This window comes from Salminus brasiliensis, chromosome 8 (assembly GCF_030463535.1).
Source record: "Salminus brasiliensis chromosome 8, fSalBra1.hap2, whole genome shotgun sequence".
Taxonomy (NCBI): Eukaryota; Metazoa; Chordata; class Actinopteri; order Characiformes; family Bryconidae; genus Salminus; species Salminus brasiliensis.
In genome coordinates this window covers 37,611,407-37,626,388 of record NC_132885.1, presented here as the reverse complement: position 1 = coordinate 37,626,388, position 14,982 = coordinate 37,611,407, and the positions used below count along the sequence as shown (strand labels likewise).

Genomic DNA, 14,982 nt, shown 5'->3' with positions numbered 1-14,982 from the left:
CCTCACCTCCAGACTCTGCTAGTTATATGAATATGGGTTGCTACTGGAACCAGGCCTTGTAACAGTGGTTTGTCCTGTGTCAGTGTCCGCGGAAGTAGGGCTCTGCACTCAATGCACACAATGAAGTAAAAGCAACGGGGAGCAAACAGGGATTCACACTAGGCTACAAGCTGACGCTAGCCGACACTAGCTCTCACCATCTCTTCTCTTCTATCCATCCAAAGTATAATAATACACTATATGTCCAAATGTTTGTGGACACCCCTACTAACGAATGCATAAGTTGCAACCATTGCTGACACAGATGTGCGAATGACACACACAGCTTGTCTAGTCCCTGTAGAGAAGTACTGCCAATAGAATAGGACTGTCTGGAGCAGATAAACATGAACCTACTGGCACCATGCTGCCTAATGCCAGGCGTGGGCTAGTAGAGGGGTATACAGCCCTCCAGCATTGAGCTGAGGAGCAGTGGAACAACTGTGTTCTCTAAAATGATGGATGGTGCTCCATTCAATACCTTTGTGATGAGTTGGGGAGTTGAGGTGGGGTGGTGATCATCCAACATTCTGATCTCACTAACGCTCTTGTCTCTGAATGCAATCCAATCCTCACAGCAATGCTACAAAATCTAGTAGAAAGGCAGGACAGTTACGCCATGTTTAATGCCCTTGATTTCAGAAGATGAATGAAGGTGTCCCAATACTATTGTCCATATAATTTACATAAGTGGTTTCCCTTGATTGCGCACTGTATGACTTGTTACTCAAATGACCTATTTTGTGGCACAGTGACAATATAGAAACAGCTACAGTGTAAATCACTGAATTTGAGAGCATGACATCAGAAACCAAATGAACGGACATCAATTATGTTACAGACAAAATGCTTTGGGGAATCTTTTAAACATAGTCACTGGTTTGCATCACAAAACAGATACATCAACAAGAACAGTGTATTACATGTAAAAAAACAAAACCAAACAAAACAAAGAAAACGTCATGTCTTTGGTGCAAAAATTATATACATACAGAAAATTAGGTAGTACATATACTGTGTAGTCATACTGTTAGGAAAAATCTCAGCTTAAAAAAATCATTTCAACAGTAGTCAAACATGCACCTTAGATAAAGTGGTTAAATGGTATTAAATATGTGCAAAATCTCAAAAATGGACATTTCCAGGTAACAGTGTTTGTATCTTTCCTGTGACAGTTCATCGGTTTGAAGAGAATACAGGCATATTCACATAAAATAAGAATCTTTTCTATATGGCAAACAGATAAGTGTTAAGAAACGAGCTGTATATATTATATGACATTTCATAACAACTAAAATAAATCTATATAAACAGGCTTATTCCAGGGCTCAGAGTGGCTCAGCGGTCTAATATGCTAATTCTATTGCCCAGGGTCCTGAGCCATGTCTGGCTTTGCATGTATGGGAGGAGACACATGTTAAGTGTCGGAAGCATCGAGATATAAACATGGGAAGGTGAATCAGCAGTACCAAATGGTGATAAAATGGGAAAATTTCAGCGAACAAAATTATTTAATTATTTAATTTAATTATTTAAAGTTATTCTAAGTTAGAATCCCACAACTCTTTCTGAGCTGAGATGACGTCATCATTGACAAAAGAAGTCCGGCACTTGTTGGAGAAAATCTTTTGGAAATATTTATGTAGGTTTATGTCAGTTGTCATGAAAGGATTATGTTGGTGTCCTGTAGCCCTATGAATGCTGCAATACAGTAAAGTTTTACCAAACGTTCTATACAACACATGAACTAGCATGATACAACAAGCTGAACTAGCTTGTTTTGGGTCCTTATAACAAAATGATGCTGGGTTTAGGTGAGAGGTGGTTTTTCGTTTAAGACAACTCGTAAAATATAGAGAAAGTGGTAGAGCTCATGCAAAGTCATCAACAGAAAGCTGCAAATTCGATGCTGCTCCTTAACATGCAAAGACACACAGTCATATCAGCATATTTCGATCACCTACTTAATAGTGCAAATGATCCCCCTTGGCTCGATGACATTAACGAGATGTCAGGGCATGGACTGTTCCCATGGATAGGTTAACGTGGCATGGACAGGTTAACTGCTCCACAGTGGCGGATTGACTGCCCTGTACATCTCTGGCATCAGTGACCCGTGGAGCCCTACTGTTATGTCTGTTATGCCTTTGGCACTCTATGTGTGAGTCAGTTGTAGCAGAGTGCAAAACGATCATCATGGGCAAAGGATGCGAGCTGACAGATGTCCAAAAGGGCATGATAATAGACTAGCGGGCGATAGGTGGCAGCATCTCTGAAACCGCTAACTTTGTGGGATGTTCTAGAGCCGCTGTAGTGAAGGCGTACAGAGAATGGACTTCTCACATAATGAGTGCCTCCCAATGGCATAACAGTGGTGCCCCACGGGCCATTGATGCCAGAAGGGAATGAGGACTCCGGTAAGTGGTACAGAGCAATCAACGCACCACTGTGGAGCAGTTAACCTCTATAACGAACACCTTCAGTCACCTAATACAGTCCATGTCATGATGTCCTCGCTCATGTTATTATTAGGCAGGTGGTCATAATATTCTGATATGAGTGTGTATATTCTTTACTCATAGTCAGTTTAGTGTTGAGACCAAAAGACATTTAAAGGAGGGGGAGTTCACCCAAAACACATGTGATGCTTGTTAGATGTGCTTTGGACAGTTTCTAGATGCACCAAACAGTTACGTCAATATATGCAGTTCTACCTGTAACTGATTAAAATTGATAAATATATGGATTTATCAGTTTATATGCAGTAATTAATTTGTTGACATCAGTTTAATCCACACATACAGTAGAAATTGTTAAAAACGATTTACGTGTTCTCGCCATGATTCAGTTCATTCTCTTTTTTATTATTATTTTTTTTTGCAGTTTGGGGGTGCAAGGATTTACGTGTTCTCGTCAAGATTCAGTTCATTCTCTTCTTTGAGTTTTTTTTTTTGCAGTTTGGGGGCGTAGGGGGTGGGACAAATCGCTCTCGTTCTTAATCAGTTTCAAGAAAGAAATTGCACTAGGCAGTAGCAGTACCTACTTTATGCACACTGCTATACCATCTCACAATAGTATAGTGTTATACAGTGTTACCAGGATTATTTTACTTTTGTTCAATTAAAAAATACAGGCTCGCAGGGTGACACAGTGAACACAATACTGTTTGAAAATCAATCATTTAATAAATGTTAAATCGTCAATCCGACGAGCTTTAGCTTAGCCAACAGAATACCAATCTGCTTACCACAGAACTAATTCAAGTCTGTCTGACTGAAAGCCCACTTATAAATGTTTGGACAAGAATGATTCGAGTGACTGGTGATTGAGCGACTGCTGTTAAAAGGACAGTTTTTTTTCACCCCTGGTTTTGGACTTGTAGTCACTACCTAAACTAGCTTTTTGTTAACTAGCTTGACTAGATGCAGCTCCACCGAGTATCAGACAGCCCAGTGCAGCTGCTGTTGACTAACTACTGAGCGCTGACACAAGTGTTGATGATAAAAACTCGTATCTGAGAGTGAAGTCGAGCGACTGGTGTTGGGAGGAACAGAAAGGTGAAATGAGAGACCGGTTCTGCCGTGTTTGGACTCGCAGTCGGCTATCCAGGCTTAGATAAGTTAGCTAGAAGGCCAAACACCACAGCACAGACTATATTCCAGCTAACTGAGGCTCAAATCACACCAGGGATAAAGCCTCATATCTGAGAACACAAATATGAGTGAGTGGTCTCAAGTGTACATTGAGTAGACAGAGTTATCCTTGCTCTGTTTATCAACTGAATGTATCATTGCTAAACTTGCAACCACGATGGGCTTGTTATTTTCCCCACCTGTTTTCAGAGCGTGACATCAACAATCTGTGAGCTCCCACAGTGCCCTCGTCCTGTGGCTCTCTTAAATACACATAAGGATATAGGATTATTTGTCCATGTACTATAAGACACAACAGAAAGCTGACAAATACCTTCCTTCCATTTAGAGATACAGTCAACTGTATACCGTGATGTACAGTATTATCATTATACTGCCCAAGCCCAAAGGCTGTGGAAATGCTCCATTGAGAGCATAGATCAGTGTTGATTTCCACTATATTTCCAGTGTAAAACAAAGATTTGGGTAAATTATGGCTACAAGCATTACGACACTTTGAATATGATGCTGATACCAATAACGAAGTGTAAAAAAAAATAATAAAATGAAATGAAAATGATCAGTTTATGGATTACGAGGGGCTTGCCTGAAACTGTGAACTGTACCTGCTACTCCCCCATGGACTGATTCTGATTTACTGATTGGTTCTGAGGTACTTCCACCAAGTTTGCTTAGCTTGTTACATTACCGTTTTTGTTGGTTGTTCTTTTGAGCTAGTTTGTCAAATTGGCATGACGCAACCCAAATTAATTGGTTAAAAAAAACAACACATGTACTCACATCTGCCAAGAAGCCAGATTAAGAATGCCAGCATATTTTAATGGAAAGAAAATGACCATATTCAAGATTGTTTCTCACATGAAACTTGAGCCCCTTTCAGTCATGCAGAGTAACTCTGAATTGTATGGCCGTTACCTGGAGGAGCTGTATGTATGAACCTAAATGCTTGGGTCTGTTATACTGGACATTACCCAGACTTTACCTGCCCGCCCCCTAGTACAGATCTATGCGAGTTGGGCATGGGGGTAATTTAAAGGAGTTTTAACAAAAATATTAAGCAACTGTTTAAGGTGCCTAGAAATATGTGTTAGAAATAAGGGTTTAAATGTGAAACAGGTGAACTTAATGATGGGTTAAAGCCTTTTAAACATGCTTTTGAGCTTAGGCAGACACAGCATTTCTCAAACAAACATGGCAGTTAATGTAGAGGCATGGTCATGTTTGACATCTTTGTTTCAGACACAGTTTAAGACATTTAAGTTGATTGCTCAGTCAGTAGTTTAATCTCAGTGTTGATCTCAGTTGTTCTCAGTTTGCCTGTTTCATTGAAACATACATATGGAAGCGACACCATCCTCGACCAGGGGTTCATTTTGACCTCAACGTTTCTCGCTGAGCCTTTTTGTCCTTGGTACACATAGCCTGTTCGGGTAGTGATGATGTAATTTACCTCAAAAACGTTTGACCTTGGTTATATGGCACAGTCGTCCTGAGGGGCGAGACTGAAGGCAGAGCTCCTTAAGAGGTCTAGGCAGTTAACAAGGACAAGGGTTCCTGTCAAGTGTCTCCATCGCTTGGTGATGGGGTTTTTCATTTTGTCCAGGCCCGCGTGAAGTTCCTGAAGCACGTCCCTGTAACTATCCCCGACCTGGGCCGCCCAGGTCACCAGGAAGTCGTAAGCTGGCTTCCACATGGCCTGAGAGAGGAAACGACAAAGAGGGAGGGCATTGAGGGGAAGTCAGAGAATAGAACACAAAACAGAAATTAGGGAAATCCGCTAATATCGGAATTGTACTTCCCGATCTGTAGATGATTCCTTTAATAGAATTCAGACCAGTCTCAGTAGATCTGGCCTGTAAAGGATATCTGATGACACTTGATGATGCCTTGTATTGTGGAAGAGTGAACTATTTAGTTACAGTAGGCTACTAGGCTGCAATGTCATTAATAAGGAAACCTTTCCACAATGATTGAGAAAATCCTGTGTATGTATTAGAAAATCCTGTGTTTTAGTTATTCTTGTTTTATTACTGCACTTAGTGTAGAGAAAAAACTATTAAACAGCAGGTGCAGCATTTATAAATAAGGCTAATCTACGTTTTACACCGAGATTGAGTCGAGTCTCAGATTCCAAGCTGAGTCTTTTAGTTCAGTGTTGTTGTTGTTAGCAGCAGGCTTAGCATTGTACGAAATGAACCTCTTGCTAAAATCCTGTCAGGTTTGGCAGACCTTTAAATAACAAGACAAAACAGCATTACAGAGCCGGTAGTCTGTAATTTGTCAGAATGCTAGCTAGCAAATATTTTATAGGAATGTGATTTGTTCCTCATTAAAACTTCAGCTAGATACACTGACAACATTATTGTTACATTTGCTGACTTGCTCCTGGAACGTATTCGGGACAAATTAGCGTCACTTTTCCCATAACAAGCTTCAGAGCCCGACTTCAGAGTGTTTAACTTTCCTACAGCTGTGGGATATTACTTTTTTTGGCACATTCCAGAGTGGGACTGGAGTGTCTTTGATGTAATTTTGATGCATTTGTTGCAGATGGTTTACTTATAAAACAAAAACAGCGTGAAAATATATGCATAGGTATTGTATAGAAAACCGTATTATAGGGTTTTTATATGCCTACAATACCTATAACGCAGTGCCATCAAACCCTGCCACCTTTTCATAGAACTGGCTGTCCTAATCAGGTTTGTTGGATTTTTTTTCTCTAGTTGAAATTTTGTGAACATAATGTAAGATTAGGTTCAAGTCTGTATCTCTGCACTGACACTGTGAATTCAGTGCTTGCATACAATTAATGCTTACTGTGCTTAAAACAGCATAATATATTACATTATTACATTTACACAGTACTGGTGGTATACCAAGAGAAAATTAGCTTCAGAACTTCAGATCATCTTTATTGGTGCAACCCTACAAAGAACATCCACATTTTTTCACTGCAAGATCTCTCTGGAGCAAAGTAGTCTAACATGCAAAATTAATCTGTCATTAGACGTCTAATGCGCTGTCATATTAAAGTGAAATATTTATAGAAGACCCTTCAAATGTGCACTGAGTTCAATTTTGAAGCATGTAAGAGCATCACATACATATATACATTATATGTCCAAAAGTTTGTGGGCACTCCTTCTAATGAAATAAGTTGGCTACTTTAAATTTCTTAGCGTTAATATATCTGTAAGAGAGGAAACTGAAACCTACAGACTTTTATATGAGAGTGTTTGTTTCCCACCTCACTGTCCACCACCCCGTCTCGGTCTCTGTGCGGAGCCTCGTAAGCGTCCATTTGCTTCCTGGACACTTTGGCCAGTTTTTCAGCCAGTTCCCTCCAACGGCTGGCCACCTCCACTGCTGTGGTCAACAGCGCAAAGTCCTTGACCAGCCGAGCCACCAGACCCTGACAGTCCATCTTCAGCAAAGCCTGAAGAGCACAGAAGAACATTTTACATACTTATTCCGACCCAGGATAGCACAACTGATATATAGAGCCCTCTATTCACATTAAACCAATCAGATGTGATTGAAGTACACAGTCCAGACTTTAATTTAAGGGTATTTGTATATATGATGGGAAAAGAATATTAACTAATCTTCTAGAAAATCCTTAAATGTCTGCCTGACCAGTCAGAAACAGCCTTCAGGAGGTGGGTGTGTATTTGTCAGAGCCTTTTGTCTGTAGAAGACTTCATGAACAGAAATACAGAGGCTACAATGCAGGACGCAGACCACTAAACAGAATGGCCAGATTACAGTACTAGAGTAGCAGTAGAATTCTGGGAAAATATCTTCAGCACAGATAAGAATAAGATTAACCTGTAACAGAGTGATGGCAAGAGCAAAGTGTGGACTGGCAGTGATCCAAAGCATACCACCTCATCTGTGAAACATGACGGTGAGGTGTCTTGGCTTGGGCATGTATGGCTGCCACAGGTGATGGCTCGCCTTTCTTCACTGATGACGGAACTGCTGAAAGCAGCAGCACAATGGATTCTGAAGTGTATAGGAACATCTTATCTGCTCAAGTTCCAGGAAATGCTTCCAAACTCAAGGGCAGTGCTTCTCCTAAAGCATAACAATAATCCCAAGCATACAGCTTTTTTTTTAATGAAACCTTGCTACAAAGCAGTAAACATGAGTTTTCCTGTACCAATCCTTGCACAAACATTATGTTGCCTTTAATTATTATTATTATTATTATTATTATTATTATTATTAATAAATATTTACTTTAAATCACGACTTTTGATTTGTGGAGCAAAGGGGCATATAAAGGTAAATGTATCTTTGTCCCAAATGTGATAGGGGGCACTGTACGTCAAAAGGTAAAAATAAAACATGTGGAAATACAAGGTTTTTGTGTGACAGTGACATTATATATTATTAGGGATGGGCAATATGATAATATTTTATCATATTGTGATAAATTTGTTATCGTGATACACAATATGCTTTTCTACATGTATCGTAAAAAAATGTATATATAGTATTTTTACCATCGTCGCTCCAGCCCTTTATATTCTAAACATTAAATATTATACATTAGATATCATATGCTACCATTATATTACTGAACAGATGGGTTAAACAATCAAAGAACATACATATTTACATAAATTTTACCACTGTTCTGTACTACTCTGAGAACATCTTTCTAAATACAGGCCCTTCTTCAGATTACTTGTATTCCTAAATCCCTTCTTAGTTGTCTCCTCTGTTCTCTCTCCCCCATGTCCTGAGCTGCCATTGCTGACTGATTGCTGCTGATACCAATTCATTCCTGGTTGGGTGCTGGTGCCTGCCTACCCCCTGGTCCAGCCTCTCCTGCTGTGTAAACTCACCAATTTTTGCCATAATCTACCTAACTTTTTCTAACTTGTATCGCAATGCCCTGTTCCTACTGTTCTACCAAGGGTTACCTAAACCTCACTCTTCACTACCCTGCTGCCCACTGTAATACTGTTATGCTCTGGATCTTTGTACTGTAACGCTCACTTCTTATAATGTATGGCTTGATGTCGCATTTGCCATTGCTCTTTCTCATTTTTTTTGTTCAGTTATTCTTGTCTCTGTTATTTGTTCTGCTATCCGGTGTTGACCAAAGGAGGATGGTTTCCCTTTTGGATCTTGGTTCCTCTCATGGTTTCTTCCTCTTGTTCTAAAGGGAGTTTTTCCTTGTCACTGTCGCCCCTGGCTTGCTTACAGGAGGCTTGGGCCCCGATCTTTGCAAAGCTGCTTTGTGACAAACGTCTGTTTCGTCGAGCTATAGAAATGAATTTGAATTGAATATTTGAATTTCTATATCTGTGCATGTAACTCTAGACCAATGATCTTTTGAGAAGGCTACGTAGTCAGGGTTCAAATCAAATAAGATGTAGGCCTGACCTATCAAACTGAAAACTGCTGTTCATAACAATGCAATTTGGCAAGATCTGATGAGATATCCTCAGAAGTGAAGTGGTCAAAGCTCATAAGCCCCCCAGAAAGGGTTACAGAAGCATTTTTAAAGACCTGGAAAACAAAACTCTGCAGGCCCAACAGCAAACACCTCATCCCAAATGTGAGACATGGTGGATGGACAAAAGCAGTTATAATAACAGTCTGGACAGTCTAGATGGCTTATGAATTTTTACCACAAAATTAATTGATCCAAAATATACATTAAATTCAAGATTTTTGTGGATAGTTGTATTTGATTTTATTTAATTTTACTTCATAAAAATTGGAAAGGTACATTCTAACCACTGCACAAGTCTAACCACCAACTACAGACAGGATTGGCTAAGATCATCATCGGTAAAGTACAGTCCACTACCAATTATAAATGTTCCTCTGCTCCTTCCAGCACTGCCCATGCTTTAAACCATGTACATTTCAAATATTCAATGTATTACTTCTGAAATTCGATTTGATTTAATTAGTCTGATCATAATTCAGATTGTAGCACTGAACTCTTAAATGTGCATTTGTCTTTTTAATGAGGGGTTTATGCTCTGTAGCCCTACAATAATATCCCTCTCCAAGTAATTATAGAAAGAATGTTCTTGCTGACAGTCTGAACACGTTCTGCACTGACATCCTCAATCACCTCAGAAACGGCTGCTATGTTTTTTTTTTGTGTTCCATAACCCATGAATACATAGGCATCAAGCTCATTGAACGTTCTCTTTGGAGGAGCCTTGAATTCCCAGCCCTGTTTACTGGTGTCTTTTCCACAGATCTAAATACAGAGGTCACTTTAGTGACTTTTTCTATTCAAACACTTGCTAGGTAAGCAGTCTTTGTGACTGAATCGACTGTCATCTGAGCCCCAGTTACAAACTTCTTTTATTAAGTCACTATTCTATATTCTTCTTGCTGTCTTCATGCAAAATCGCAGGTCAGCTGGGTCTGCTTAGTGTTTTTATAAATGCGACAGGGTAGCAGTAGAAACTGCATAACTGTATAATGCAGTACATCAGTCTGAGAGCATCTGATTCTGAATGATTCTCCACTCAATTATTCAGGCTATTCTTTTATCTAGTCAAATTTACTAAACAGGTCTGTTCTTGAACAATTGGAGGCCTCTTGCCCAACAACTGGACTACTCATGGATAGTTGTAAACTAACTAGCAAGGTAGAAAAGAAGAGAATGATTGAAAACATTCGCATTTGCAGTCACAAATCACATTTATATGTAGTAAAAGTATTAATTAACTTAATATACACTATAAAGTATTATATTTATTTATGTATTAAGTTTTGACAGATACCCAACAGGCTAACAGGCTCTTTCAATAAAGTTTCAAGAGCATAAGACTCGATTTGTTGTTGCGTCCCAGTCGGTTTTATCCTGGATTGCTGAGCAGAACTACAGGACATGCCACTACCAAGCACTACCTTGTACCTAATACTTGATCAGCTTTTAGTCAGAGCCCTGTTAATTGCAATTTAAAATAAAGTCAGACACACAACAGACAAGGTAATGACTGCTCATAACTATATGTTTTGGTTATAGCCACTGAGATTTCTGCCACTGCTGGTAGACCCATATGACCGTACATTTCGATACAACTGCAGATTCAGCTACTTCCTTCCTACTTCCACACTATGGCCTTTGGCACACTCCTGTTTGACAATCATTAACATCACAATCCCCATTTGCCACCCATTTTCCACACATCCAACAAGACACTCACAATCTATAAATCCCATCACACACCCTGCAGGTATTTATAGCCCTCATCCTCATGCAACACCATTTGCTCTAATTTTTTTGTCTGGGGAGCTTATCTTCAAGTATTTGTGACTTCTTATATTCTTTTCTTAGTCATGAACTCCAGAAGTCTCCGGACACAACCTACAATCTACAGCAATTTAATGTTTTCAATTATACAAGTACAAATAATAATGCATTTATGGGTGATTTCCACACAGCCGGTCTGCAGTTATGCATTAATACAGATCACAGTGAAAGAGGTGTAGTGCTTCAATTAAATGACACTTACATTCCTGACACTATTAATATAAATACACACTGTTCGGCGTATATAATCTTCTATGTATGTGTGTGAGTCCCAGCCTTCCTCAGTGTGCCCAGTGCTCATTTCCAAAGCACTCTGCCATGCGGTTGCTAAGCACCACGCTGAAAAAGCTAGATCAATCAGGGGCTGGAGTTTACATGCTGTGCACTTTGATGAATTCGCAGATAGTCAGGGAGTGAGGGAAGTACGTGCTGTTACGAGCATAATTCACCAAAGACCAGGCAGGCTCTTTTAAACGGGAAAAACTGGGAAGGAGGAACATCCGGCTGGTGTGTAGGAAAAGGCTGGGGTTTCTGTTTGGTTTAACCAGCCTGTTGCTTTCCCACCCCGTTCTCCCTGGTGTGAATGACAAGGTTCATTATAGTTCAGTGTGGGCACTCTGCATGGGCTCAGTGAACTGTTTGCTATGGCTCAGTGAAATATCTGAAAAGTCTATCACGGGTCACTGAAGTAAGTCTTTAGGGGAGAGAAACGTAATCTTTGCTTGGTTTTATAGTGAGCAGACAAGACATCACATCATTGAAACACTCCCAAACCTTTGACAAATATTAACTGATGGAAGGTGTTTACACACGCTAACAGACACACACTCAGAAACACACACATATTCGCTCTCCACTGAGCCCTCTATCTCTGATTGCAGTTCCATGGATTGGAATGCACGGTATGAAAGGAAATGAATGGGGAGGGGTGGGAGGAAGCTATGATACTCCAGAAAGGCTCAAGCTGAGGGCCAGACAAAAAAAAGAAGAGAGATAGGGTGAGTTTAGGTAGCAGTTTTGCACAGTGCTAGTAAAGACAGCTGTTTTTGGTGATTCTTTAAAGAAGCATCACCTAATATGTATGTACATGTAAGCAGTATTTGAACACCTGCTGAATAGAGAATTAAAAAAGGGTTTATCCTGCTTTTGTTGAAGTAACTGTTAATAAAAGACTGAATGTCAGGATGTTGAATGATCATCACCCCATCTCATCCCCAAAGTATTGGATGGAGTATCATCATTCCAGACAACACAGTTCCACTGCTCCACAGCTCAATGCTGCTGGGGTGGCTTTATACCCCTCTAGCCCACGTCTTTCATTAGGCATGGTACCAACAGGTTCATGTTTATCTGCTTCAGTTCTATTCTATTGGCAGTACTTCTCTATATGGACTAGAAAAACTGTGGTTGTGTCTGTCAGCAATGGATGCAACTTAAAGTAGCAGAATGCATTTATTAGAGTGTCCACAAACATTCGGACATACAGTGTACTTGCTGTCAGAATCACACAATTATGTCCTACTAATTCCTTGATCAACTATACTTATAAGGGCGGTTTCATACAGGCCTAGGTCTAATCCGTGTCTGGGAAAGCAGCCCACAGTGATGAGATTTTAATGGGAAACCCTAAAGGCATAGCTTGCTTCTCATTAAACATGTACAAAACTATTTGAATCCAAGCAATTAAAACCTCTAAAAGTATTCAAAAAGTGAAAGAACAACATTCTTCAACATTAATATGATGCAAATCAGTAGAGTACTTGGGCCCAGTAATCCCAGTAAACCCTCTGCTGATGGGACGCTCCACATGTGTTTGTCCAGGTGCCAGTTTAAAACCTTTGTCCTTCTTTTTAATATTTAAACATATGGGTATTTCATTTAACAGTATTGTGAAATATTGGTAATATAACTAAACACACAAAACTAAAGGAATGTCTTTAAAATCATTTGTAAAATGGAATAATAATAAAATTAAAAATCATGTGAGGAAAAGGTTAGGACACCCCGCATCTTTTTTAAACCCCATTCATTTGGTTTGGTTGGCTACCATGGTGAGATCCAGAGAAGCCTTTTAGAAAGAAGGTTGTAAGTGCATAAGAATCTGGGAAGGGATTTCAAAAGATATCAGAACACCTAGAAATCAGCTGTTTCACTGTCCACAAAATAATTTACAAGTGCAACAACTGCCAACATGGCCAGGCCAGGCCGCCCTAGAACGTTCCTTACTAACAATCCTAAAATGATATCACAGGATCTACAGACAGCTCTCGCCACAGCTGAAGTCAAAATACAGCATCTACCATCAGAAAGAGATGATACACATTGGATTTTCATGAGAAGTGTGCAAGGAGGAAACCCTTGCTGTTGAAAAAACATCAGAGCAAGACTAAAGTTTTCCAGAGAACACCGAGACCAAGATCAGGCTATCTGGAAAAATAGGCTTTATGAAGACAAATGAACCCAAAGTTGAATTATTTGGACACAGGGGACATGTTTGGCATAAACCAGACACAGCATTTGAGCACAAGAACCCATATCAGCTGTGAAGCATGGAGGTGGAGGTGTCATGGTTTGCGGATGCTTTTCTGCAGTAGGGCCTGGAGAGCTCCCCAACATAGAGTCCACTAGGAATTCTGTATTGTATCAGAGACACTGGAGGAAAATGTAAGACCATCTGTTTAAAAACTAAAGCTGAAACGTCACACAGCTGAAAGAGTTCTGCATGGAGGAGTGGGAAAACTTTCCCCCAGTTGATGCCAGAGACTGGTAGATCTTTACAGGACATGTCTAACTCAAGTTATTTCAGACGGGGGGGGGGGGGGTACCAGCTATCAGGGCAGAGGGTGTGCCAACTTTTAATACACATTTCATCAGCTTTGTTAGTTTAGTATCTCCTAATACTGTTGTAGTACAATACTAGTACACTACATACAATACTAGTGTCCACATGTTTAAATACAGTAAACAAGACAAAATTTTACCTAACTTTTCCACAGTTTCGAACAGCTCAGTGCTTGGGCCCCGATAAACAAGTCAAACACAGATAAGACCTACTGCTTCATGTTGACCCAGGTGCCAGTTGTCACATCCATGTTTTAAAGTTTTCTGTCCAAAGAAACATTAGCCACAATGCTGCGGTCTAAAGTGCCATCTACGATCAAACACATCTTCGATGACTTGCTGGGTTTAATGGGAAAATATTAAGGAGGCTTGACTGCGTGACTGCTGGAATGGTTTTCTTTAATTATAAAACGCTCCAGTTATTTTACTTTAGATTGTGTTAAATTTGCCTCAACAGCTTAATTCTGCATATGTCTTTGCATCTGCCGGGCACCATGCAGTGCCTTCAGCTGGTTTCCAAGTCCATTTGAGGACCAAGAATGAAATACTGTAATACAAATGCATCTACATCAATGTAGAAAGTGTAAAATGAGTTTAAAATAAGATCAAAATGAACCTTTGGTATTACTGTTTGCTGGTCAATAGTTTGGGTACACTGTAAATACTGACAATAAGGCATTTTGGATAAATTATTAGTGATCTTTTATTTAAATATTGTGTTCTAAAATTCAGTAACTGTTATGCTGTTTGCCCCAGTAATCAACACAGTATCAATGACCATTGTGAATGTGTGAGAGTCCATGTTAGATATAGTAATAAAACATGTAGAGATGTTCTGAGCAATTCCAGGCAAGTTTCTATGGACTGTGTATTGGAATTTTAAGTCTGATGCTTTGTTTTTTTCACTCTACTGTCAAAGTAGTGCTGGACCATGTGACATCAAATCAGTATCACGATTAATTAAACATTTTACCGCAAGGCTATTTACAATTAATAAATGATTATATATGCTGCTTGAGTTACTCAATTGGTCTGGTGTTTAAGTTCTCATCTATAAGCTCATCCAGTTATTTCCATGGCTTTAGTATGTTTTTAAGGTGACATTACTAACAGAATGTAAATAATTTGGAATAATATCTTAACACAGGT

At 39.6% G+C, this 14,982-nt stretch overlaps 1 protein-coding gene across 3 annotated transcripts in view; it reads right to left on the bottom strand.

The window, feature by feature from the left end:
* Positions 1-889: 889 nt before the first annotated feature.
* The window catches only part of LOC140561355 (SH3 domain-binding protein 4-like), a 31,575-nt gene continuing 17,482 nt past the window's right edge, over positions 890-14,982 (bottom strand). For all 3 annotated transcript variants that reach the window (XM_072686512.1, XM_072686514.1, XM_072686513.1), the window contains 2 exons: positions 6,943-7,131; positions 890-5,388 (listed from right to left, as the gene is read on the bottom strand). In XM_072686512.1, coding sequence (XP_072542613.1) covers positions 5,164-5,388; positions 6,943-7,131 — 414 coding nt within the window. In that variant the 3' untranslated portion in view covers positions 890-5,163. The remainder of the gene's footprint in view (positions 5,389-6,942; positions 7,132-14,982) is intronic.